At 47.4% G+C, this 27,381-nt stretch overlaps 1 protein-coding gene across 6 annotated transcripts in view; it reads right to left on the bottom strand.

Annotated features, from left to right (window-relative positions):
* Positions 1 to 27,381, bottom strand: part of SNX29 (sorting nexin 29) — a gene marked incomplete at its 3' end in the record, with an annotated part of 449,820 nt that overhangs the window by 290,667 nt on the left and 131,772 nt on the right. The window contains exon 15 of one of the 6 annotated variants that reach the window (XM_079795289.1): positions 26,860 to 26,997. The exons of the other annotated variants lie outside the window; for them this stretch is intronic. Within the exon in view, the coding sequence (XP_079651415.1) occupies positions 26,940 to 26,997 (58 nt within the window). Of the gene's footprint in view, positions 1 to 26,859; positions 26,998 to 27,381 lie in introns of those variants that run through there. 6 annotated transcript variants of the gene reach the window in all.

The raw sequence follows: 27,381 nt of genomic DNA, 5'->3' as shown, positions 1-27,381 counted from the left end.
GCTTCACTCTTAAATGAGTACCACTCAAGCCTCCCATCTCTTCCCACAGCAATTAACAGCTTACACCAGTCCTCTTCCAACACAGCAACTTCCCACAGATCATGGGAAAGGGAGGGAACATTGTCAGAATAGACCAGAGGAGTCACCCACCACTGTGGCCGTGCCCTATGACCAGGAGATGTTCACTCCTGGGTGGCCCCTCAAGTCTCCTCCTCTGGAGCTCGCAGAACTATGTAACCTCCAGCCTTGTATTTCCTGCCCGTGGTCCTCTCCCCATGTCCCATGAAAGCTGATCAGATGGCCCTAGCCAGTTTGGCTCAGTGGATAGAGCATTGGCCTGCAGACTGAAAGGTCCGGGTTCAATTCTGGTCAAGGGCACATGCCCGGGTTGTGGACTCCATCCCCATTGAGGGGGGTGCAGGAGGCAGCCAATCAATGATTCTCTCTCATCACTGATGTTTCTATCTCTCTCTCCTTCTCCCTTCCTCTCTAAAATCAATCAATAAATAAAAAGTTTAAAAAAAAAAAAAGCTAATCAGATGAAATCTACAATGACACAGAGCCTATGTTAGCAACCTGGGGAATGACAGGGGCAATGAGTCTAAGATAAAGGGACTGTGGGTCATCGCTGGGGAGCTCTGTTCAATAGCTAGAGAGAGCTACATCAGAGTGGGAAGGCCAAGACTACCAAATCTTGGCTCCCAGTGTTCTCCTGACAAGAATGTGAGCTCCACGAAGGCAGAGAAATAATTAAACACAGTAAGTGTACTAAAAAACACTAAACTGGATTCTTTAGGTGGGTGAAATTACAATGATGTGGCAACTGTATCCCAATAAAGTTGTTAAAGAATAAAAATAATTAAGTAATTGAGCATCTACTGTGTACCAGGCACTGAGGAAAGCACTGGGATATGAGAAAATATAACCAACAAGGTCTGCCTCTCAAGAAGACCAATATGGCTTTCATCAAGACCCTGCACAAACTAGGTTAGAAAACCCACAGAGAGTCATGAGAAGTCTAGTCACATTTAGATTACTAAAACGGAGTCATAAAATCGAGTTGGTATCATTTCCAAGAAGATCCAGCCCAACTCCATTCCTACCCCCATTTTACAGCTGAGCAAACTGAGACTGAGTAGGAAGACAGGTAGCCAGTGACCACACCCAACAGAGAGCCAAAGCTGAGATGAAAACCCATGTAGCCTGCCCCAGAACCAGCATATCTTCCCCCGCACCACACCACTTTGATCACAAATCCAATCCCAGTAAGACGTGTGCCTTCAACAATGACAAATGTGAGTCGCTGATAACAAACCAGGATCCTGCAGGAATCATGAACATTAGTATGTGAATTATCATTACATAGCAGGGCTGACATGGAGTCAACCCCTTTCACACCAAGACATCACAATATACACATAATACACAATTTCTGGAGCATACACTATTCCCATTTTTCAGAAAAGGAAACTGAGGCACAGAAAGGTTACTCAGCTTGTCCCAGGTACTCACAGCTAATACTGGCTCCAGGATTTGAACTTACACCTGTCAAAGCTGGGAGAAGAGACATCAGTTATAGTATATTCATCTCCTAGGGCGTTCATAACCGAATACCACTGGCTCACAGTGGCTTGAACAATAGAAGTTTATTTCTCATAGTCCTGGAGACTAGAAACCCAAGACTGCAGTGTAGGAGGTTTGAATTCTCCTAAGGCCTCTCTCTTGGCTTGTAAATGCTGCCTTCTCTCTGTGTCCTCAAATGGTCCCTCCTCTGTGTGCACATGTTCCTAGTGTCTCTCCCACTTCTTATAAGAACATCCAGCACATTGGAGTAGGGCCCCACCCTTAGGACCTCATTTAACCTTAATGACCTCCTTAAAGACCCTATCTCCAAAGGCAGTCACATCAGGGTTGGGGTTTCAGCATGCAAATTTGGGGAGTTCATAATTGAGTCCATCACAAACAGTGGCCCACTTCTGACGGGGCCAATGCCTGCTGCAAATTTGTAACAGAGGCAAAGAGCAAAATGCAGCCCATTAATAGATTAGTGACAATTTAGATAATCCTTGAACATCAACCCTAAAAATAAAATAATCCCCAAATGATTATTCTCCTAACAATCTCCTTTTAGAAGTTACCTAAGCAGTAAATGAAATATAATTAAATTTTGTTGGGCCTCTCAGGAGAGGACACTAAGCTATGTACTAACTCTCCTACCTTAGTGACAAAAGAATCAAGATTTTTAAAAGTATTAACAATACTTTCAATTTATAGAACCATTTTCCTCCCCTAAAAATCCAAAGAGCAAAACCACCAACTACAAAATCTTCTTAAATGTGCTGTTTATTGCTAAGAGGAGGGAGAACTTAGCAACTTTCAAACAGGCCACTCAACAGAGTCCATTTACATATCATTTTGTAACCTCCTAATCTTTTCATTATTCATTATTTATAAGGCACCAACAGCCTTATCCTGTGGAAAATAAGCCAATTCCTTTGGTTTAAATGAGCTTGGAGAATTCTTCTGTGCTGCTTCAAATGCTGCTGTCAACGGTGGTGAATGCCACATGCGGTGGTTTGTCTGTCATTGTTAAGTCCTCTCCTGGCCCCGCTCGGGTCAACCTGAGCTAGCGTTGCTGCAGAGCTGGCTGAATCCAACACTAAGTCTCTCTCCCACCCGTCTGCCCAGAGCTCACACTGGCAGCAGTCACTGGATTCTCTCCCTCTTTCCTTTGAGCAGAGGTTGCAGCTGAAAATCTCAAATGACTTATCTTGTAAGATGGGGCCTCCTTCCTCCCTGACTCTCAGCAGTCAGCATGGCCTCAGGATGGCGGCCCCCTAATCTCCTGAGGGTCTCACTCCTCCATCCCTCCCAGGCGTTGCTGCACAGGAGCACAGAGCAGATGTCCAACTACCTGGGCAGAGGTGTCGCGGGCTGCTGTTCGGTGGCTGCTGTGCAGTAGCAATGGGCACGAGGGAGGCTGCTGGCCCCCCTCTATAGCCTAAGACGGGCCTGTCAGGAGCTGGCCATCCAGGCAAAGACTTCGAGCTGATCAGACTCGTTTCTGCTGGACTGTCGACCAGCAGCAGAGGGAGGCGGCATCAGACACAGAGAGGAAACATCACTGCAGGCATCTGGCAAGTTGGGAGATGAGGCCTTCCCTTCTCTAATCGGCTCCAGAGGCAGGTGTGTGGCTCCTGGTTGGCAGACAAGCGTCTCCTGATACACATGTGGAGAAAGCTGTGTCACAGTGAGACTGGCTAGAATTTGAAGCCAAAAGACCCAGATGCAAGACATAACTCAGCTATGTCAGGGCTGGCAACTGTGGCCTGCAAGCCAAATTCAGCCGCCACCTGTTCTTGTAAATAAAGTATTATTGATACACAGCCACAATCATTAGTTGATGTGTCATCTATGGCTGCTTTCACACCACAATGGCAGAGTTGAGTAGTTTTAACAGAGACACGTGGCCCACAAAGCCAAAAATGTTTACTATCGGATCCTTTAGAGAAAAAGTTTGTTGACTCATGTGCGCTGTGATACCTCGCATAGTTACTTTGTATCTTTGAATCTCAGTGTCCATTCTCCTTACAATGAGAATTGCATGACCATCTGTCCTTCATATCTCAAAGGGTTATAAAAATCAAACTCATTCATTACAGCATCACACTAATGACGATGACAATTCTTTGAGCCCTTAATGCCTGCACTTTACCTGGATTATTTTATTTAATCCTTACAACAACCCCATGAGGAAGCTAATATTATGAAGCTAACATTATTTTATGGATGAGAATACTGAGATTCAGAGAAGTGAAGGATGTTGACCAAGATGAGACCTTTAGTAAAACGGTGGAGCTAGAGTTCAATCCCAGCTCCTAAGCATCACCACCCTCTTCACTTTCATGCCCTGGGGGCATGGGTGCTGGAGGCACTGACCACGAGAGCAGTACGTGACAGATTTTAGCCCCACATCCAGCTGACACCCTCTGGCTGGTCTCCACACTTTCCCTCCAGCCTTGCCCCTCTTCTACTCTCTTCCCTCTTAAATTGCCAGGCAGAGTTTGTCTTCTTTTGTTCATTTTAAGAAACATACAGAGCCTACTTCTCCTCAGCTGGTGAGCAAAGCCAAACAAAATGAGAGCCACTTCAGGTACCAATCTGCATTTCACTCTTACTCAAAACTTCACATTTACATAGGAAAAACAAACAAACCAACCTCCAAATCAGAGAGAGTAACACTTCCCAAAAAAGTTCAAAGTTTTTGGTGTGATTTAGAAAAAAACGTGTCCCAGAATGACACCATTAATAAGCAGCAGCAAGAATGTCTGTTTAAAGAGTCAAGATTCTCATTTCATCCTCACAGAGACTATGAAGTAGGCAGGGTTGGTGCTCATCTGAAACAAGGCCCAGAGAGGTCAAGAGGCTTGCCTAAAGACATACCGCCGGAAAGGAACAGAGCTCAGAATTAAAACGAAGTCCTTGACCACACCATGAGTTGTGGATACAAAAGACATTAGAGGTTGGAATCAAACAACTCTGTTTTTAGAGAAACGAATTTGATTCAGTGCTGTATAATGCCTAAAAGTGAGGCTCCCTACGCTTTTGGCCAGAAGAAGTTACTCTTCTCTTTGCTTCAAAGACCTGAAACCTGGGATCCTAGGGCTGTGGGCACTTGCCCAGGTTTCCAGGTGGAGAGAACTCTTCTATTTTTGGTCACCCCATATGTCTTCCTTCTGGAAACTGCCCTTCATGAGATTCTGGTCGACCTGTCAATCACATGGCCCCAGCTCCCCTCCTCGGGGAAGCCATGACAAGGACGGAGGCAACGGGGTGAGCCCAGGGAAGGAGTGGGAGATTTCAAGAACCCTACTTGGGCACAGAGGATCCATAACATCTGACACCTGGACAGTCTGGAAGGCCAGACAGGTGGCCCAGCACAGTCACTCTCAGCAGCAGACCTGCCTGCTGCCACGGCAGAGCTCAGACAGGACCGTTAGGTGAGGCCGGCTCTGGGCCAGTCAAGCAGCTGGTGCGGTCACAGGCCACTGGAATCCAATTTCTCGAGAGACAGGGAGCCAGGGAAAAACAACACAGCATTTTCATTTCCAAATGAGGACAGTGACCTCACCAGCTGAGAGCTGGCCAAGGAGGGCAGTTTTCCTGGTTCCGCCAATGAAGTTTAGACTTCATTACAGGGTCCCCCATAAAGTCACACGTTCCCTTGGAAGCAGAGCATACAGGCCTAGAGCTAATGAGCCATGTGGGGAGTTGTAACCGAATGTCCCTGGTTTACCACCATCGTTGATCACTAGCTGACCCCACAGGAGAGGTCCGCACAGCAACCCAAAGAACAGACGGAAGCATTGTCATTTCCTAAGTAGGGTTTCAGTTTCGTTTTGCAAAATGAATGTATCAAGAAGTAGCCCACAAAGATCAATAATTAGCTACAGTTATTAATTCACAGGGTTCAGTTGGACCATGGATTCTCTGAAATCACTTAATAAAAGTGATTTTAAAAGTCATTTTAAAAAATAAAAGTCATTTTAAAAAACAAAAAAATATGATGTCGTTTTAAACACACACACACACACTCACACTCACTCACATATGCAGACATACCCCACACTGGTGTTTGAAGCTACTGGTAGAAGTTCTCAAATAAACAGAGGGCCTCTGATGGAGGAGGGGCACGAAGGACTCTGAGCTTCCATGAGGTGTGGCTGCACCACAATTGCCCCTGTCCTGGTCCCCTAAAAGGGCAGTCACCTGGGAAGTAGGTGGGGAAAGGATGTGACTATGAAATGATATAATCAGCCCCCACCAAGCGGAGTGCCACACGCCTCTGCCGCCATGAGATTTAGCTGTCAGTCCCCATATCTTGGCACATGCCAGCTCCTCTGGGTGGAGAGCCCTTCCCTTGCCATCTTCACCTGCTGGCTCCCCCGGCATCAAGGCCCCACCCAGCAGCCTTCTCCGGCTCCGTGACCATCTGGCGTCTTCCTCAGCGCTCCCACACCACCTCCAAGCGTTCACCACTCCACCTCCTCTCATGGCTCCCATGTGTCTCTCCCACTAGACAGACTGCCCTTCAAGAACAAGCACTCTGCCCATTTACCTCTGCATCTCGACTACTCAGCTCGGTGCCTGGCACACAGCAGATGCTCAGTAAGCGTTTGTTTCATTAGAGTATCTACTTTGTTGAACCTCCAAACCACGTTTTTAACCATGAGCCATGTGTATTATACTACCCCTACTTGTCCTACTACCAATGACAGCTGATGTTGATTAAACCTGTACCATAAACTATGGAAAGCACTTTATACAGTCCTCGACAATTGTCCCAACAACCCTCCAAAGTAGCCCTACTGCACAAGAAGCACAGGGACCCAGAGGCGAGACAAGAGCCCAAGGTCACACAGCTAGTGTGCAGCAGAACTGGCTTTCTCTGGGCAGCCAGACTCACGATCCAAACTCGAAACCATTACTGTGCCAGGTTTGTGCACACATCGCTTACCTGTGAGCCACTCCCAAGCTGTTTACTATATCCTGAAGCACTATGTTAATATTTCCTTAATAGTTTTCTTTAAATTAACCCACTTATTACATCATCTTCTCCTAAGTAATAGAACCTGAAAAGTCAAATGTATAATGCTTCTATTTTGTTTTCTAAAATAGTTCTGGCCTCAGTATGATAGAGGATCTCCCGATACACTAAGGTTGTGGGTTCCATCTCTAGTCAGGGCACATTTAAGAAGCAACCAATGAATGCATAAATAAGTGGAACAACAAATCAATGTGTTCTCGTTCTCTCTCTCTCCCCCCCCTCCTTTCCTCTCTCTCTAAAATCAATAAAAATTAAAATTTAAAACTCAGTCAAATAAATGTAATTATGAAAATTTAAACAAAAATAGATCCAGAGACATAGAAGCATACCGTCCAACCTCAGAGGGAAAGTGGGGGAGGGGGAGAGGAGGGGGGGGCGGGTAAGAGAGCAACCAAAGGACTTGTATGCATGCATATGAACATAACCCATGGACACAGACAGTAGGGGGGTGAGGGCATGTGCTTTGGGGGGGGGGGGGGGGACAGCCGGGGAGAGGTCAATGGGGAGAACAAGAGACATGTGTAATACTTTAAACAATAAAGAATTTTTTAAAATCTTCAACTGAATGGCAAGAACATTTGCTAAATCTAATCAGTACAGGTGGGGGGGTGCTGGGCAGTGGGCAGCGGGGAGGAGGGACACATCTTAGGAAGCAGCTCTTGTTTTTGCTCTCAGCAAGAGTATTTCCTTCATACCTATTTCCCCAGGGGGCTCACTGGGAGCTCCCCCCACCTCCTTCATGTCCAGGATGGGGGTGCAGTTTGGAGCTGGCCAGGCCTTCACCCTCCTACCAGTAGAAATTAACTAGGGCTGGGCACACACTTGGCCCCAATACGAGACAATGAAATCAAGCCTGAGGGTTGACTACCGAGAGCCCGGATGCTCTGTCTTGCCCGGTGGTCAGTAAACTGAGAAGATGGGAGGTCTGGAGCTGCATGGCTGCCAGTAGGAACTGTCAAGGAATGAGACCCCCACCGAGAGTGTAACAAACACAGCCATACCTAACGCCAAAATCTACTGGGGTCCTCCGAGCCCATGAATCCCCCTTCTGATTCAGTCCATTTGCATCCAATTCCCCTGAAGTGCTCGGGGAATCAAAGTTTATTTTTAATATTTGAATGATAAAAATAGGCCCAGAAAAGTAGGCTGATGAAAACTGCTTAGCTGAGTCAGCACCCAGAAACGAAAGGATCGACAGTTTTTTGACTACATGCATCACTCTTCCCATTCCTTGGGCACAAGTGAGTTGACCTGAAACAAAAAGTGACAGGCAAGTTCTCTCTTGACGCCACTAAATCGATGAGTAGCCTGACAGGCCATACACACGCCACCAAGTAACTAGAAAGCACAGGGCGACGAGGACAAAGGCGTGTGCAGACAGGGTGTCACTCACACGGCTCTGCGCTTCAGGTCCATCACCCAGAAAAAAGCATGTTTGCAGGGCTGAGTGATAAAGGCGCCAAAGCAAAAATGCAGGCCTGCTCTGTGCATGCACACTTCCGTGTGAAACCGTCTCTTTTCCACTTAATGAGAAGTTAATGTCTCTCCCAAAGTTCTGGTAAGTGTTCCTTATCTGTCCCTCGGAGACTGAACGCGGCAAGTTTTAATTCATTCACAGGGTGGCAATGCAAATTCAACAACAGCCATGGGAGAAGTAAGTGGAGGAGGCAGGAATCAGCACACTCCACAGGAATTTCACTGCCCAAAATAAGACAACCCCATGATTAAAAACAGGGCAAATGCTCAGACTGCTCATATGCTTTCAGTGCCAGTCCATTTCCAAGTGTGAAGTTTAAAAAAATATTATCAATCAGAAAAGAACACACTCGTAAACAGCACTAAATCTTCTCAACGTTGTGACGCTGGGGCGGAGCGAAAGTGTAGCAGCTAAACCTCTGAAGGCCTCCAACCTACACAGTCAGGGACTCCTAAGTGCATGGTGTAAATCCCCTTACATACCAGCTCACCATCGCACAGAGTTCCTTAAACTGGTGTAACCAGCATCCTATTAACTAGAAACCTCCATTAGCTGGAAATTCTGTTTCCCAACCTCCTCCCGGTGGCTTCCCTGGTGAGGCTCCTGGCAGCCTCGGCAACCTCACCGCCTCCCCTTCCCGCCTCTGCTCTAGTCACACCAGCCTTCGGGACATGCTTACACACCTCACACTCCTTCTCACCTCAGAGCCTTTGCATGTTCCCTTCCCTCTACCTGGCACAGTCTGCCCCATCCTTCCTTCTCCTTCTCATCCTTCCAACCTCTGCTCTTCTGTGCCTCACCCCCATCAAAAGGCCTTCCTAATTAGGAAAGTAGCTGCTCCTCCCCAAATGTCCCACCACCTTCACGTCAAACATCTTTTCCAGTCTTCCCGGTCCTTAAGCTAGCTGAATCTGGTTTTTCAATTCCTTGTTACTGTCTGTCTCTCCTCCCCATCCCACCCGAATGTCCAAATCGAACAGAGCCGACCCCCACACACGCACCTGCTCACCCCCTGTACCAGGGAGTAGTACGCCATCTACTAAGCCAGAAACAGAGACTGCATCGGCCTGCCATCCACTCTCTCCCACACCAAGTTCAAGGCAGAGAACAGTCCCCGGCCCTGACTGAACATAAATTCAGCTTTAAAGAATACCCATCCCCTGAGACCCCACCCCAGACCAAGACCCACTCTTGGGTAAGCAGCTTCTCAAATGTCTTCCTGTCTCCTGCTGCTGCCCGCCCCTCCAACCCACCCTCCACGGCTCTGAATGAAGACGCTTCTCTAACCCTGTTCATGCTTTACTCGGCCTCCTTCTGGGACCCTGCATGCCTACAGAACAGTAACCAGCCCACAAAGCACATGCACTGGCTCTCTGTCCAGTCAAGCTCCTCCCCAGCACTCTGACACGGACATCCCTCAAACACACTATCCCTTCCCACCCTTCTCAAAGGCCTTCCTTCCTGCCGCCCCACCTTGTTCCACCTGCCAAACCCCTAACCATCCTTCCAGATGTGGCTCATGGATTCCTCTCGTTGAGGCCAGTCCTCAACTTTCCCAGCGGGGTGAGCCCCTTCACCTGTGAGCGCCCATGTGGCCATGACCATCTATCATCGGAAGCAACAGAGTATTGTGCAATAAATACACGCTATCTGTCATCTTCAGAGCCCCAAGGGCTAGGATGTCGTCTTATTTTACCATTGCTGCTCATCTGACACAATGACCTACATGGATAGGCATTCAATACGTGTTTGCATGCAGGAAATAGGTGCTGCACGAGGTAATTAGCATATTACCTCGGCCTGTGTGACAGGCCCCAGTCAGAGCACAGAGCCCAGCATAAAGGAGACGAGGTCCAGTGCTCAGGAGCTACCAGTCCAGTTCAATGTCCTCAAGGAGCAGCACACAGACCAGATCTACCTGCTGCCTATTGTGTCATTCTTTAATAGCTTTATTGAGATATAGAAGCCCGGTGCATGAATTTCATGCACGGGGAGGGGGGGTGTCCCTCAGCCCAGCCTGCACCTTCTCACAATCCAGGACCCCTCAGGGGATGTCCGACATCCCTCTCACAATCCGGGACTGCTGGCTCCTAACCGCTCGCCTACCTGCCTGATCGCCCATAACTCCTTTGCCTGCCTGCCTGATCGCCCCTAACTGCTCGCCTGAGTGCCTGATTACCCCTAACCACTCGCCTTCCTGCCTGCCTAACCACCCCTAACCACCTCTGCCTGCCTGCCTATTCGCCCCTAACCATTTTGCCTGCCTGCCTGATTGCCCCTAACTGCCTCTGCCTCGGCCCCCAACGAAGCAGCTTCATCTGGAAGGATGTCCGGAATGACGTATGGAAGGTCGGTCGGCTGTCTGGTCTAATTAGCATATTACACTTTTATTATTATAGATAATTTTCCTACCACAAAGCCCTGCCCTGTTTCTGTAAATAAAGTTTTATTGGAACATGGACATGCCTGTTCATTTATTTATTCTTTGTGGCTGCTTTCTTGATATGATGGCAGATCTCAGTGGCTGCAACAGGGATGATATAGGCTGCTAAGAGAAAACTAGTCACTTTCTAGCCCTTTATAGAAAATGTCTGCTAACCCCTGAACAACTTAGGAGGGTGGAGATACCCTGGACAAGACCGACAGGCCAGCCAAGTAAGAGATGACTTCAGGGGTCAAAGTGTTGTAAAAAAAATGTCATGGTCCTAGGAGCAGGAGGGTAGACAGACACAGTCCCTCTAGGGTGGTGACACCTTCACTGAGACTGGGTATCCTGAAAAGGAGCCAACCAAGCTGAGATCTGGAGAAAGAACATTCCAAAAAGGGAACAATCAAGTGCAAAGCCATGAAGCTAGACCAAGCCTAGCATTTCAGTCACAGCCCACAGAAAACAGATGGCACCGTCAAAGGGGGAGATCATGGGCTAATGGGGACACTCTTCAAGGTGACAAGAAACTAGCAAGGTGGTGACAGACCGCAGGGCTTGGCCATGGTGAAAAGCCACCCCAACACTCCTCCAGAAACAAAGAGGGAAGAGAGTCGGCAGGTACGGAACCCAGCGTGACATGGTAGACACTTACGGATAATTGGCCCCCACAGCAGGAACACGCCACTGCCAACCCGAGGCTTAGCAGGGAGGGAGCCAGTGGAATAAATGCCCCACGCCCACCTCCTGCCACAACCTCACATGGACCACAAAGGCCATACCCCACCAGGAGCCGGGGGCAGGGAGACAGAATTCACCAAGTGCACTTCCCAGGGTGCAGAACAAGGTCTGGATGAGTCTACAGTAAAGCCAGAGGGAAAACACGGTCTACACGGCATCCTGTGTACATCTGAGGGTCAGACTGGAGCTGCGGGGGGTCGGCAGGGTGAATAACATCAACATCACGGAATGTGTGAGGTACCAGATACACCTCCTCTTTAGGGAAGAGAGGTGTTATGCAGATGAAGGATGAAATTATTATTCCTGCCTCTCTGTCAAAAGTGTAATCTTGTGGGTGCCTTCATCAGCTGTAACATGCCAGCAATCCTGAAAGGATTAGGAAAGCAAGAAAAGAATGATCTGCCTACCTCAAAAATCCCACGAACATTAACTGCTTCCTGCAGGGGGTCAGAAATGAAAGCAATCGAGCGTCTGCTATGACCCAGAAGAGAAAGCCCACCACCACGCACTAATGAGAGAGCAGACAGCAGGGAGCATGGGACACTGACACTTGTCACACGCTATTTGTTAAGAGCTCAATAAATGGCAGCTGTTGTTAAAATTTGATTTGACTTTGCTTAAAATCCACCTTTTTTATTGGTATAAATCACAATCCACTCTTTAAAAGCGTATAACTCCATACTTTTAGTACATTCCCCAGTGTGTACAACCACCACTACTAATTCCAGAACACTGTCTCACCCCAAAGAGAACCCTGTACCCATTGGCAGTCACTCCCAACTGCCCCTGACACCAGTCACACAGTCATCTACTTTCTGTCTCTATAAACCTGCCAATTCTAGGCATTATCTAAGCATGGAATCATATCGGAGCATCAAGCTAGCTTTAAATGCTTTGTTTAAGACCGTTCTTCTGGCTGGGACCTTTCAAAGTTGGTGGGCTGGTCAGCAGAGAGCATGAGCCCCTGCTACGTAACACAGGGGGCAAACTCCGAGGATAAAATAAAACAGATTGTGAATCCAAACCAAATGAAGGCCATGCATTCTCCACCCAGGCAAGAGCCTCTTCACGGGAAAACTTGACATTTATTCCTGCGATGCATGGCCCCCTGAAGTGCGAACGCAGTGAGGAAGCGCCTGCAGGCAGTCCTTAAAGGGTCGGCAGAGCTGCAACTTGGCAGGCGGCGGACGTGTCCAGCCTCGCTGCCATCATTGCCAGGCCTGCCCGGCACGCCAGTCTCGGTGCTCTTCCTCGCTGTGGCAAAGACGGTCAGCCCCATGCAGCCTTAGAACCATCTGTTCAAGAGGGGTGGCCCACCCACCCTTTCTGGAAAGGGCCTTTCTTAGGGTTCAGAGACAGGAAAGGTAAAGAATAGACTTTTCGCTGAAAAACCAACTCTAAAGTGGCTTCCCAGAAGGGAACTGGAAGATTCTGAGGCTAATCCAAGACTGCGGGGATTGATGAATAATGCCTGCCATCAGCAAGGGACGCAGGAATAGCAGCCAAGGACCCTGTGCTTTCACCCTCCCTCAGATGCTCATCACAGGCAATGAGCCCAGGCAGGAGTCCTCCCAGTCAGCAGCGATTTGCAGTCTCCTGGTGCTGAGGTCACCTTCTCTAATCAACACTCCATCCACTGTGTCTCCAAGGAGATGTGGCCCAACGTGCTTGGTGAAGTTTCGGCATCATCTTCAAGGAGAAGAAAGTTCCATTCAAAACATCTGAAGTTAAAGCTTAGCAAATGAAACGGCTAAGAACCCAGAACCCTCCAGGTCCTCCGTGCCCGCTCAGGGCTGGGCTCCGGTGCCCAGCATTCGCTCTGGCCTGTGTGCAGAGAAGCAGCCAAGCCCACAGTGCACTGAGCCAGGTGGGAGTACAGCAGAGCGGTGGGAGTACAGCCAGCCCCCCCGTCATGCTCTCCGGCTATGCCTAGAACTGGGGATTATGCAGAACCTGGGATTAACGTGGCAGGGAACTGTCACACACTTGCAGAGGTGCCAGCCACTGCCGGGAGCCAAAGAAGGCCTCTGTTGGACTGGTGCCCTTGCAGGGGTCATGTAGCAGCTGCATTTGGGCTAATTGCTAAGACAATGAGCAAGATGTGCTCCCACCCACACCCACACCCTGTTAACTCCAGAGCTGTCCTGGCAGGAGGGCTAATCTAAAACCAGCGAGAGGCGTGTCGCCAGTGGCACTCCATCCACTCCCCACGGCTGGGCAAACAACTCTACTGTTTTGCGTTGGGATCACATCAACAACAGCTGGGCACTGACTAGTGGTCCACACTTTCAGTCAGTCACTGTGTACTGAGCACGAGGCTAAGGGCTCCACTTCGGTTCATCCACACACACCTTTCACAAATGAAGGAACAGGCTCAAAGGGGCCCAAGGTGACACGGCAGGAAGTGAGGACAGGACTCCGTTCAGCCCAGTTGGCACAGGTGCCTTCCTTGTAGCAGCATCTCCAACAGCACAGGGGAGGCCACAGGGCTTGTAATCAAAGTTTCTTCATGCTGGTGTGGCCTCTCCAGCAGGATAAACGAGAGCAAGTCCAGGTGCCCTCAGCACCTCGCTCAGTCCACCCTTTTAGTTTCCACCTAAGCGTGGCACCAGTCCCTACTCAAGGGCCATTGGAGGGTTCTGGGTCCTTCAACCCAAGCCAGCCCTCCCCTCTACCTGTTGATGACTGACTGCATCCTTGGCTCGTCTCATCCTCATGCTTTCAATAAGATAAACATTCAGTATCTCTCATGTTAGCTGTTCCTCCCAAAGGCTTGCTAATTGTGCGCCTTCTTCTAGATTCACTGACTTAGCACATTTTTCTAGCAACATGATACACAGAATATTTCCAAGCACACACAGCCACATAATTACACTGTCATACACCTTCTAACCAGATGCACTTCCTCCCGGGGCGGAACCTCCTCTTCTAATCAACACAGTGGCAACAAGGACCAGAAGGGCCTCCGGTGGAGTCTGGGGGAGCCAGGCAGCACCAACAAGAGGGGATATCAGGACGCTGCCATCAGTGAGAATCGGCAGTGGGAGCGCATGGGGGTAAGAGGGAAAGTCTTGTTCAAGTTACATTCATTCATTTTTCAAATACTAAGATGCCAGTCAACTGCCCAGTGTTAGCGCCGGGTTCAGGCCTGAGGATAAAGAGCCAGAGATGACAGAAAGAGCCAGGGTTCCCTGTCCCCGGGACACCAAGTCTAGGAGGGGAGGCGGGCCCTAACCAGAGGCACACAGGTCTGAACAGCAAGTCCTCAACATTGTCCGTAAGTCCTGTGACTTCGAGGGAAACAACTTAAAATGAGACATTTTACCACAGGCCAATTGACATCAACAAAAGTTAGGTTCCTACAGCATCTCATCAACGCTGTGATGACAGGACAGTGACGGCAGCACCGCTATCCAAGGATCTGCTGTGATTATGAACCGGAGTGAAGGCTAGGGGAAAAGCCTGCCAGATCTCGAGGGACAGCCTGCCCCATCTCCAGGGTCTCCGAGAGGGAAGGAAGCCAGCCCGATGAAGCCACACAGGCCTGAGGATCAGTCCCCACCTCCAGAAGATATGTGTTTTTCTCCTTTTCTGGGCAACTGCCATAAACCTGCTGCCAAGTTCCCCCTAAAATCCATTTTATTCCAGTACTTTTAGACTTTTTCTAAGGAAGAGCCAAAGAGAGAGAGCCAAACTTCCAATTATTCATATGTCAAAATCTGTAAAAAAATAAAAAAGGACTTTCCGTCTAATTGTTCTTAATGCTTTAATAATACAGGTCCCGATAAAACACCTCCCAGCAGCTTCCCTTCAGAGCAACAGGAAACCGTCTCCATAATTCAGCCTCGGAGGAGGGGAGCGGCGGAACTGGAGCACCTCAGACAAATTGCCTTCTGTTTCCCTCCACTGAGAGCTGCACAATTTGTCCTCCTGTCACCATGTTCTGCTGCATAAAACTTTCTGGAAAAGCTGCATTCGGAGCTCCCCACAGGGATTCAGGGAGAGACAACAGGTGGGGCTGTGAGCAGCCGCTCTGGCCTACGCTGTGACCTGGCGTGAGACCCGCTGAGAGACTGAGCGGGAGCAAGATGAAGGTCCAGAACCAGATGTTGTGTAGGGGGATGAAAAGTCCCTCTTTACAGGGGAAGATGAAGGATGCGGCCCTTTGTAAACTACCATTATCCTTGACTGAAAACAGCCAGGGCTGGGACAAAAATAATCATAATAACGCTACCGTCACAGGCATGACAACACCACACAGCACAAAAACCCTCCTGATGACCATGAAGAGTGGGTGGCAAGGGGACCTGACAACAGGGTCTGGAGGCAGACAGCCTTGTCACTGTGTGTGGACCCTGGGCAAGCTGCTCAAGGCGTCACCCTCCTGTAAACTGAGAAAACCACTGGACCCAGCTCACCGGCTACTGCAGAATTACCCGAGTTGATGTATGTGAGGCAGCACAATTCCTGGGGCACAAAAACTCTTTTGAAAAGAAAATTGAAAGGTAGCTACAAAAATACGTTTTGCCCATAATTAATGGCAGCATCTGTCCCAGGAGCCTGTAGGTGTGTGCTGTGTTTACCTCTCAGCCCGGCACTGTCACCAAACATTTGCCGCCAATACAAACTGGTGTCTCTGTGCAGGACTCTTGGAAGGAGCTGCGGGAAGGCCTTGCCACGCACTGCCTGGAGATGCTACATCACCCCGCTTTATACATGAGCAACCTGAGGTCCAGAGAAGGTAAGTGATGGACTCAGGGTTACATAGCAAGGAAAGGGCCGGGTTTCCAAAGAGTTTGACTCTGAAGCCCTGGGCACAATCCACTATGCACCCAGTCTCCTCTCCAGATGGAGGCAAAGCCTTGGCCTGACCACCTGGAGGTGTCCTGACTTCCCAATCAGTGAGCCAGTTTCCTGGCCTGGATGGAGAAGGTGATGGCTTAACTACGGGTTTGCGACTTCCTCTTAACAGGAAAAGAATTCTATGCACCAAGGATTTTACAATGCGGTGTCCACAGTGTGTTGGTTATACAAATAATAACTACCACTGGTATGACTTCTTCTGAGAGCATGAACTTCTGCCAATGATGCAATTGAAGAAAAAGAAAAAAAAAAAAAGGAAGAAGAAAACGAAGAGAAAGGGAACAGGAAGAGAAACTCCCTTTGTTAGTACTTTGCCCCAAGAGATGTGTGCCCTGGGCTCCAGGCCACAGCACAAGGGGGCTATGCTGCACAGCTGTCCGCTCACTGAGCAAGCCCTGGCTGAGCAGCCACGGTGTGCCGGCCGCTGGGGAAACAGCAGTGGCCACGCAGGCCTAGCCCCGGCCCTCACTGTGCTGACACCGTTAGTGGAAGGATGTTTACCTCAAACAAAAACACAGAGAAATGCACAACAGATAGTGCAACATTTAAAACAGAGTAGAAGAAGGAGATGAGGCCCTCTCCGCAGAGGTGAGGAGCACAGCCACGCGGAGGCCTGGGCAGGATGCTCCAGGCAGAAGAGACAGCAAGCGCCTCGGCAGGAAGCAGGCAGCGCAGGTCAGATCGCGAGCGCCTCACAGGCCACAGAAAGGAGTGTGGGTTTCTTTTCTGAGTGCAACAGAATGGCATGGGCTGATTTATGCTTTTAAGAAGTGGTTCAGACAAAACCAGTAAACGTTTGAGACATCTAAAGATCTTTGAAGTTAGAAACTAGATGATATCAAGGATTATTGCTAATTCTATTAAATGGGAGAATAGTGTTGTATATGGTTATTTTTAAGAACTTACCTTTTAGAGCTTTATATATAACCAATTATTTACAGACAATATAATATCTAGGATTTGCTTTGAAAAACACTAGCCAAAAAGAAAGCAGTAAGTGGCAGGAAATAGTGTAAAGAGAGTGATAAAATGATAAAGAGAGTGTTAATAACTGCTAAGGGTGGGTGGTGGGAACATGGGATTTGTTATACTATTCTGTCTACTTTCATATGTATTAGGAAAATGCCATAGTAAATAAAAGTTAAATAAGAAACATAAGCAGCCCTAGCCCATTTGCTCAGTGGCTAGAGCGTCGGCCTGTGGACTGAAGGGTCCCAGGTTTGATTCCAGTCAGGGGCACATGCCCAGGTTGCTGGCTCCATCCCCAGTAGGGGGCATGCAGGAGGTGGCCAATCAATGATTTTCTCTCATTATTGATGTTTCTATCTCTCTCTCTCTCTCCTTCTCTCTTCCTCTCTGAAATCAATAAAAATATTTAAAAAAAAAGAAATATAAGCAAACAGATATTAAAAGTTTCACTCTATCGCTATGTGGCAGAGGGGAAAACCCATCTTAGCCTGGTTAAGGACCTCTGAGAGCCAACGTCACATCCTTATTAGCAATGAACCTGGAGGAAACCCAGGTCAAATCCTGCCTCACCCCATCCATCCTAGTGCATCAGTCGTCTAACTGGCACATCTCTTGCCCAGCTGAGCAATTTCCACTTTATAGATGGAGTCAAAACAGATTTGCCTCAATCTGTACAAATGAATCAAAATCACAAGCTATAACCCTTCTGGTGACCCGGGAAAAACCTCCTCCCTGTGGGCTTGGGGCCTGCTGACACGGTGACCATGGTGACCTGTTCTTCCCTTCTTCTGTTTTATTTAGAGTGACAATGTGCCCGAAAAAAACAAAAAACACATTCCTCACATCTCTATCATAGAGGACATTCAGGCCACTAAAATGTGAGAGAAACTGTTTTGAGTGACGTTAGCACACACTCCTTTTTCCCTTCCCTGCTTTGCCCTCCCGGCTGCCTAGAATGCAGATGTAATGGCTAGGGCACTTGAAGCGTCTTTAGCCCATGAAAGGACCTTAGAAACACACAAGCCAAACACAGCACAGCAATAACATACAAGTAATTGACAAACACTCATTTGTTCACTCAACAAATTTCTAAGCTCTATTATGTACCAGGCATTGTGATAGATCTACCACTGAACAAATGATCAAAGGTCCCTGCCCTCAGAGGCTTATAACAAAGAGAAAACGGCAGTAATAGTGAATGTAATAAGTAACATATTAGATGACAAGTGATATTTAAAAAAAGGAGAAAAATAAGGCAGGCTGAGAATGCGGGGAAAAGGAGGGACCGCACTATAAAATTTAACCAACAAATGAGTGAATGAGAAGTGCAGGAAGATCTAATAGGAGGCCGTTCACTTCACTCCCGTGAAACTACTTTGGGGAGGGAACAGCCTCAGGAGATGGAGAAGAGATGTGGAGACTATGAGTTGAGTTCAACCACAGCAGCTCCTTATTCCTCATCACCAGAGATAAGAGAACTGGACTCACAGGAAGACCAGTCCACCCTAGATGATCACTTGTACAGTAAACTGCCTTTCCTATCAGGTTCGAAGTGAGGGTTTGTGGCTCAGTGAGGGTGTGCTGGGACCACCACTCTCCACTCCGACCTGCGCACTTCAGCTCTCAGTAAAGGCACACCTGGAGCATCCACGTAAGAGTGCATTTGAAGAAACACTTCCGCTGCGGGAAATAAAACGTGTGATGATTGTTAGGCAGTGGCAGTGGTGTGGCGGTAGGTTGGGCGTCTCACATATCTGCGCACTGTCTATGTTTGCCACCCAGTATGAACTCAGTGAACTTTTTTGTTTGCTCGGTGAACAAAAACTTTGCAAACTTCCAGAATCACTAGACTTGACAGTTGTCGCTCTTTAAACGGCTTTACTGCAGCTGCCAAGAATATCTCCCCTCCGCCGAGCTTCCTGTTGTTCCCCTCCCGGGCTCCGGCTCCAAAATAACGAGAAGTTGCTTGGCAGTGATGTCATCGCCCCTGTCACCGCCTGCAGGGCATTCACATGCTGGCTATATTTAAGACCCAGGCTTCGTGTTCAGTGACATGGAAATTGCCACCTTGTGAACCATCCCGGAAAGGCAAGGTTTAAAACTTATTTTCTCCGAATAACCAGGTTACAAATCCTGCCTCTCACCAGGGCGTCAAGATGAGCAACGGGCTCCAGCCATGGGCCCAGCTAACACCAGCTGTTAATTTCAACCATTTCTCTCAAATAACACCCACCCCCCGCCCCCGACATTCACTTAGTAGCAGCATCTCTCTTCCAATTGCCCTCCTTTCCTGGACTCTTCTGTTATCCCTCAAAACCATTCTGATGTTTTTATTTACTCCTCTAGACTTCTCTACCTACTTCTCATTAGAAAAGACAGCAAATGGGGCATTAATGAATGATAAACACATTCCCTGCCCCATGGGTACTTACTGTAACCTTTTAATGAGTGTTCTATCATATTTATTGGTTTTGATCATTTTATCTCCTCCTGCTTCCGTGCTTTGATGGGGAAAAGGATGAGCTAAAGCAATGTCTCAAACACAACCTTCTCCCTCTTCCCTTAGCAGCTGTGTATTTTTTTTTTTTCATCTTAATGAGACACCCAAGTCCATGTTTGGTGCACATTTTTCAGGAAACATCTGGCACCAACTACTAATGGCTCTGACACTTAACCACTCAGCATGGGCACGTGCTTCAAAATGCAGATGTTCGTGCAAATATACCTTGCTGCTTACTCCCTAAAAATTTTAGTTCATCAACAAAATCTGAGTCTTTGATTGGATTCTGGAATCAGAGAAAATAAACAAGCATGTGGCTTTCTCCCTTGTACACGGTTGCTTTAAGAGACCCCACTCTATCTGTTCCTGTCCATCATTTCCATATAAAAAATTAGCTAGGAAACTTATATTGGTTGCAAAATGCTGAAAGGCTTGTGTAGGAAGTGATACGGCTCTCCACAGTTCATGGCATTTGAGAAGGTGCTTCCATAAATACAAGTTCAGATGGTAACACATTGGCATTTCCATTCTCCTACCTGTAGGGGATTCCCACATCTGTACTCACATAAGAAAAAACAGCTGGAAAATCATTCAGACCACCTTCACCTTTCACACTTGCAAAAAGCAGAAGCTAAGAGGTGATGAATGACGACAGAACCGGCTCAAGCCTCAGCCTGGGGCCAGAACAACACACAGCGTGTGCCATTAAAGCATTCAGATACTTTTCCCTGTGATCCCACTGCTGGGAATACACACTGAGGAATGAAACTGGCAGAGGGAAAACGAGCTACAGACATGAGGAGAGCATTTCAACCTTTGCTACAATCTCAAAATCCAGAAGCTACCGAAACACTAACCTCTGAGGAAACTGCTAAGTAAGCTGTGGTGTGCTAGTCAGCCACTAAAAATGACACCTAGTCCTGGCCGGTGGCTCCGCTGGTGGGAGCATTGTCTCATACACCAAAAAGGTTGCAGGTTTAATTCCCGATTAGGGCACATGCCTGGGTTGCAGGTTTGATCTCAGGTCGAGGCGTGTACAAGAGCCAACTGATTGATGTTTTTCTCACATTGATGTTTCTCTCTCTCCCTTCCTCTCTCTCTAAAATCAAAAAACATATCCTTGAGTGAGGATTTTTTTTTTAATGACATCAAGGTAGGCTATCAAATGAGAACTCTTTCTTGAAAAAGATTTTGACATGAATCAAATTTTGACATGAATCAAAAAGGACACTCACTCCTTCTAATATAAGAGCTCCACTTCTAGGAATCTAGATTAAGGAAACTTACTAAAGTGTGTGTGTGTGTGTGTGTGTGTGTGTGTGTGTGTGTTTCATGGAAAAACTTCTCCTAAAAGGGGGAATGGGAGGAATGGTTAAGGAACCACTGTGTGAGAAACACAGACATATCCGAACAGAATTTCAATGGCCATGCAAAGTGATATCCATACAAGAGAATAACATCAGAAAAGGTTTATGATATTGCTTTTCAAAGAAGATCATCAATTTATAGATTCAGAATGATTTGGATTATGTAATATGAATAAGTGAATGTATACATAAACTGGAATATAGTGCCTCATAAATAATAAAACACATTAAAAATAATTGTGTCCTGATGATTTTCTTCTTTAAACTTTACTGTTCTTCCCAGACTCGTGGGTTGTAATTTGTGCATTACTTTTATATTCTGGAGAGAAAAAAAGTCTCTATTTAGACATAATTTGAAATCTACATATAAATGCAAGAAAAGATAAAATACCCCTAGCCAGCCCAAGCTGGTTTTGCTCAGTGGATAGAGCATCGGCCTGCGGACTGAAGGGTCCCGGGTTCGATTTTGGTCAGGGGCACACGCCCGGGCTGCGGGCTCAATCCCCAGTGCGGGGCGTGTAGGAGGTGGACGATCAATGATTCTCTCTCATCACTGATGTTTCTATCTCTCTCTACCTCTCCTTTCCTCTCTGAAATCAATAAAAATATATTTAACTTTTAAAAAAAGAAAACATAAAATAATTGAATAAAAATTGTATGTACACACTCATGGTTCTGTAACTGTGAAAATTGTAGTTAAATGGACTAACAGTGGAAATAATCGTCATGCTAAGGTTGTGAGATTTGGGGCTCTTTTCTCCACTTCAGATTACTATCTTGGTTTTACAATTTAAAGGTAATTGTTTAAAACATGAAAACAAGAGCTTTCTCGAGAAATTTCCAGCTGGCCAATCATGGCAGAACTCTGTCCTCAAAGCCCACTTGTGTGCATCTTAACCTGCATGTATTCAGCTAAGTGTTGGGTGAGCAAAGCCAGGTGCAGGATGATGTGCTGGTGTTGAAAGCTCACATATAGATCCTTCGGAACCCACCAAAAGCAAGCCTACATGTTGTTTACAGTCCACTTAAAAATAAAGTCGAAAATAAAAACAACAAGTGTTAATAGTGCTCATTCTTGTACTGGGTCACAGCATTTTCCGTATTTTTCAAACAAACCAACAAGCAAACACTAACTCCCAACTCAATTCTGAGATAAATATCACAAGCACCTTCACCTAAGAGCCCCAGGGATCTCAATAACTGAACTTACCCTTTCAGATCATTAGCATTCTGTTTGAGCCCTTGCGACTCCAATGTGGTCTAGGAACCAGCAGCGCCAGCATCACTCTGCAACTAGAGATACCTACCAGGCCCCTCCCAGACCTGCAGAAACGGAGTCTGAAGTCGACCAGGATCCCAGGTGCGCTTGAGAAGTGCTGCACTAAACCACCAGTTGTCAACCTTGGTGCACACTGGAATTACCTGAGCATGTGGGTCTCACCACAGATTCTGACTTAATCAGCCTGGACATAGTTTTTAAAAGCTCCCCTGGTGTCTGTAATGTATAGCAAAGCCTAAGCAAGGCTTTTAGTTCTTCAACCCAGAGAACTCTTTGTTAGAAAGTTAGTTACATCTGAGCAATAGCAGGCTAGATGAACTGCAGAAAATGAGTCTTTGCAGCCCTGAATAGAAGAATAATTTACTTCCACAAAACCAATAATAATCATGGCTGGCTTTTACTAAGCACTTACTCAAGGCACTCACTGTGCTTAGCACTTTGCATGCATCAGCTCTTGCATATATCTATAAAGGAGAGACTATTATTATCCCAGTTTTCTAGACAAGAAGCATTAGGAATAAAATGACCATCGGACACCACACAACCAGAAGGAGCACATGCGTGATCCTCAGAGAGAGTGCCTCCTTAAACTTTGCACCCTCAGGCCTCACTCACCTTTGCCCAGGTCCCATCCTTGAAAAGTAGGGCTCAAGTCCAAGGCTTGCCCCACACCATTACACTACACTTCCTTTAACAATGGCCACCTCAACTGGAGCATAAGGAATTGTCAGCCAAACGGTTAAAATCTGTGTTTATATATCCCTTTCTTGACTTTCAACACCTAGAAATTAGAGTCAGCTGCATCCTGTTTATCTCTGATTTTATAGGTTTAATGTGAAATAGGCATTTGATCAGTAAATAAATAAATGAGTATTAACTAACCATCTGTCTTCACTGAATTTTGGTAGCATGAGACTTCAGGAAACCTCCAAAGCCATCTTGTCTCCTGCCCTGCCACATGTGTCTAGCACTCACTCTAGTTCCACCCCATGTACTCAACTCCCCTTGGCTGCTCTGGTGTAAGTCATTAGAGACCCATCAGCTGCTGACAAGGACGTGCTAGACAATGATGAAGAGCACAACTCACTCAGTGATGAGACTCTGCCAAGCAAGAGAGAGCCAGCCACCTGGGGGGAGCAAGCTTCATGCCCAAGGATAAGTAAGAGAATGGAGAACCAGAGTGGGCTGGGACACACAGTAGGAGTTCAACAGGTAATATAATGTGGTCAGGGTTCAGTCTCTAGCTAAAAACTCTAAAAGAGTGAGGCAACTGAAAAGGGGCCATGCCCGGCCAGTGTGTTGTTGGTTGAGTATCATCCCATGCACCAAGAGGTTGCTGGTTCGATTCCCAGTCAGGGCATATGCCCAGGATTGCAGGTTTGATCCCTAGATGGGGGCCTGCAGGAGACACCAATCCCATGTTTCTCTTATCGATGTTTCTATCTCTCTCTCCCTCTCCCTTCCTCTCTCTCTTAAAAAAAAAAAAAATCAATAAAACACATTTTTTTAAAAATGTGATGAGGAGACAAGCCCACTGCAGGGAACATCTGCTGCCATTGCCTACCCAGCACTGTCTGATGGCAGGAGCCCCTGATTTTCCCCTTAAGGGTAAATGTCTGTCCCCTGTAGGTAGGTTATATTAGCTATGAAATTAAAGAGAATGGACCAGAAAGCTCCTAAACACGAAATTCTGACAGTACATTTGCAAATGGTGTTGAAAATGAGAACACTGGGGAAAGAACTGAAAGCGATGATTCTCACTGGGGACCCATACTGCCTTCTAGAGGTGTAGACATGGTCATTTTACAAGTTCCCCTGGTGAGCGTAATGCACAGCAAAGTCTAAGCAAGGCAGAGGTGTGCAGACTCTATTGCACGTCACAATGACGACAGGGTGCTCCCAGCATTCACTGCGTACGGCCAGGAATACTCACTGTCCTGAGAGGCCAAGGCAGTCCCATAGCCAAGAGCAACCTACATCCTGCCATACTTTCAACTGTCCTGATGGCTCTCCATGTAGGTGAAATACTTGTTCATAAACTCAGCCTACAATCTACTTCATTTACTATACACTGACTATATGAGTTTTTACCCTAGAGTCCACCCAGACTCTGCTCTTTCATTTTCTGTGCTCCTTATAAAGAATGACTTCTGATCTTCTTACTGTCTTTAAATCCAAACTTATACATTATAAGTAGGTGCGAGCCATTAACCTCCACATGTTTTCTACAAAGGCATGCCCGGCCAATATATACTGAAATCTGCTTTCTGTTATAAATTACTTTCCTTTTCTTTCTTTCATATTAGAGTTAGGATGTTCTACTTTTTTTTTTAAAGTTAGTTACATAGGTAGGTTATATTAGCTATGAATTTCATTTCAGGATGGTAAAGTGAATAAAGCAGGTCTAGCCTTTACAACCTCACAGCTTTGGTCCAGAAAATGAAGCCATCCCAGACACCCATGACCAAGGGATCATCTTCCTCTAAAGCCTCAGCAAACCTCCAAACAGGTCTCCCTGGCCTGAACTAGACCACGTGCCCATTGTCTGAAGCGAGCCCAATGACCACACCTAGCTGAACCAATCACTGTGGAAAGGAGGCAGAATTATCTTGACCAAATTAGACAAATCAGGGCTGAACCTCAGTGCTTGGGAGACTTCAACCCCCACCACCAATCAAGAAAAAAGAAGGAAAAAAATCAAGCCATGGCGGGTCCTCCAGTGCGAGAGAAATGTGGAGAGGGCTTTCAGAAAGACGGTAGTGTCCACTACAGCAACTCCTCTTCCAGCGAAAGAGCCCGCTCTTCCTCCCCAACTCTCTGTCCACAAACATGGGCTTTTTGAATCAGACAATACAGCAAAATGTTAATTTTCTCAAAGACACAGAGATAAAAATTGCCTTATTTCTGGTCTCCACTCAACCTGAGAGCAAAGTTTCATTTTGTTTTACATAACAACAAAACGAACAGGTTTGAGGTATTCCTCCAGAGCACATTTCTTTCACCAGACAAAACGGAACAATGGGGACTTCTTTTCAAAAACGGCAAACCCGCCCTTCTCCAGGCTCCTGTGCAGCACTGCCACCTTGGCGCTGAGCCTTCCCGAGCCGTTTCCACCGCTCACCAGCACTAACACAGGGACGTACATTCTTCCCCACCACTCCCTCTTCCCATGTCCACGGCAGACATTGCTAATCAATAGCTGCACTTCTTGCTGAGCCCAGATGATACCCAGAACCCCCACAGCCGCAGCCGCTCTGGTCCTCGTTGGCAGCAGGATGAAGCCTACCAGTTCTCCCGGCGGAGCATGTGTTACATCAGGGGAGCTGGCAGGGAAAAGGCCCAGGGTCTCGGTTCCGAAGGGCCCCCTAACCCAGGACAGGCTCAGATTCCAAGCCAGTATCTCCCATGTTTGACTTTCTCAACTCTGACCATTCACTTCTTGTGATAAAAAAAGAAACATAATCAATGTCAATAGATGGACACTGGAGAAATTTACTGTCCTTTTTCACAGAAGGCATAGCCTTTATATTTCTCTAATAAATGTTTTAAAGGCAGAGACTGAGCCTTAGGGCAGACACTGAGATTTAAAGCCTTCACAGAAAGCCAATAAAGGCCTCCCAGGGGGCTGGACGGAGTGATATGCGCTGGGCTTCTAAGACCCTTGGTCCAGCCTTCCCTTACAACTGCAGTATGGTTCTGTCTCACATGCAGGACACTGTCATAGCAGATCACTGCTCAGCAGCCCAACAGGGAAATATAAACAAAGGGACACGTGCTGGGCAGGCAGGGCTAGAAAAATACACCACGGGGAGCTGAGGTCAGATGAAGGCCAGTGGCAACAAGTTCCAACATGCTTGTTGCCGAGGGAAGCTGGGACAGGAAAGATCTGGCCTAGCCTCCACATCGCTAGGCACCCATGGGCAAGGCAGTGGCTAAGAGGGAAGCGGGGACCTTCCTCTGAGCATTCATGACAGACCCAAGCTGCACTGACTGCTTGAGGAGCATCAGCGCATATAATCTTCCACACAATCCTCCGAGGAAGCAGAACCGGCATGATGGATCTGCCCACATGATTTCCCAGCCCTGGGGACCTGGCGAGGCCGTTAACCATGCCTTCTGCTCCCTCCTGGCCACAACACGCCCAGTGAAGAGCCTCCCTAAATGCTGTAGAAGGCGTCAGGAGGAAGGGGTCTCTTCTCTCTGGATCCTGCATGAGGTGCCACCAAAGGCCATCTCTGCAGCTGTGTGCAGAGCCCCACCCAAGAAGGAGACGACACACAGAGGGCCAGAGCCAAGGGCAGGGGGGGAGGAGAGCGCGACCTCACAGAGCACCTGGGTCCAGTGACGCCTGAAGAGAGATCAGTTTGTTACAGCAACACAAAATTCCCCTGTTGACCTAATCTAAATTGGTTTGGGTTTCTACTGCCAAAAGTATTTTAATATTAGTTAAGACTATTATGTCAGGACACAAGTGCACAGCATCCTTACATGAAGTCTAGAGGGGACCCATGCCACCCACCTCCTCTTATATTTTTAAACAGACGAAGACCCAGAGGCTCACACGGGGAAAGGGAATAGCTCTGGTCACACAACTGACACGTTCTTGTTAGTGCACCAGTGTGACAAAGAATGACAGTAAGGCTGGTCCCGACATGAGAAACAGGAAGGAAAGGCCTTGAGCAGTGCTCTGTCGCACAATCCAGGGGGGTGTTCACATCCGTGATGAGTCACCACAAATCGCAAGTCTCTCTGTGGATGTGGCAGGTTGACTGTTGAGGGAGCACAGAGAAAACACAACTTGCTCCAATCCCGTAACATCCCAACTAGGAAGCCTCGTTAGTCAGGACCCCAGATACAAAAGACAGGAGACCAGTGACAAATTGGCTCAAGTTACAAAAGGAACTTATTGGCTCACATAACTGCAAAGACCAAAGGGAAAAATAGCTTCAGGAAAGACTGGGTCCAGGAGCTCAAATGGGATCAGGACCTGTGGGTTTCTCTCTCCATCTTATCCCTCTATTTCTCCACTATGTTGTCACCATGGGGAGGTCAGCATCTTCCCACACAGTAGCAGTCAGCTGCCAACAGCTCCTGGCTTATACCATATCCCCTCAAGAATGCTGAAATCGGCTCCTCAGATCAGCCTGGCCACA

Source organism: Cnephaeus nilssonii (assembly GCF_951640355.1).
Source record: "Cnephaeus nilssonii genome assembly, chromosome: 2".
Lineage (NCBI taxonomy): Eukaryota > Metazoa > Chordata > Mammalia > Chiroptera > Vespertilionidae > Cnephaeus > Cnephaeus nilssonii.
This window is presented reverse-complemented; position numbering and strand designations above follow the sequence as displayed.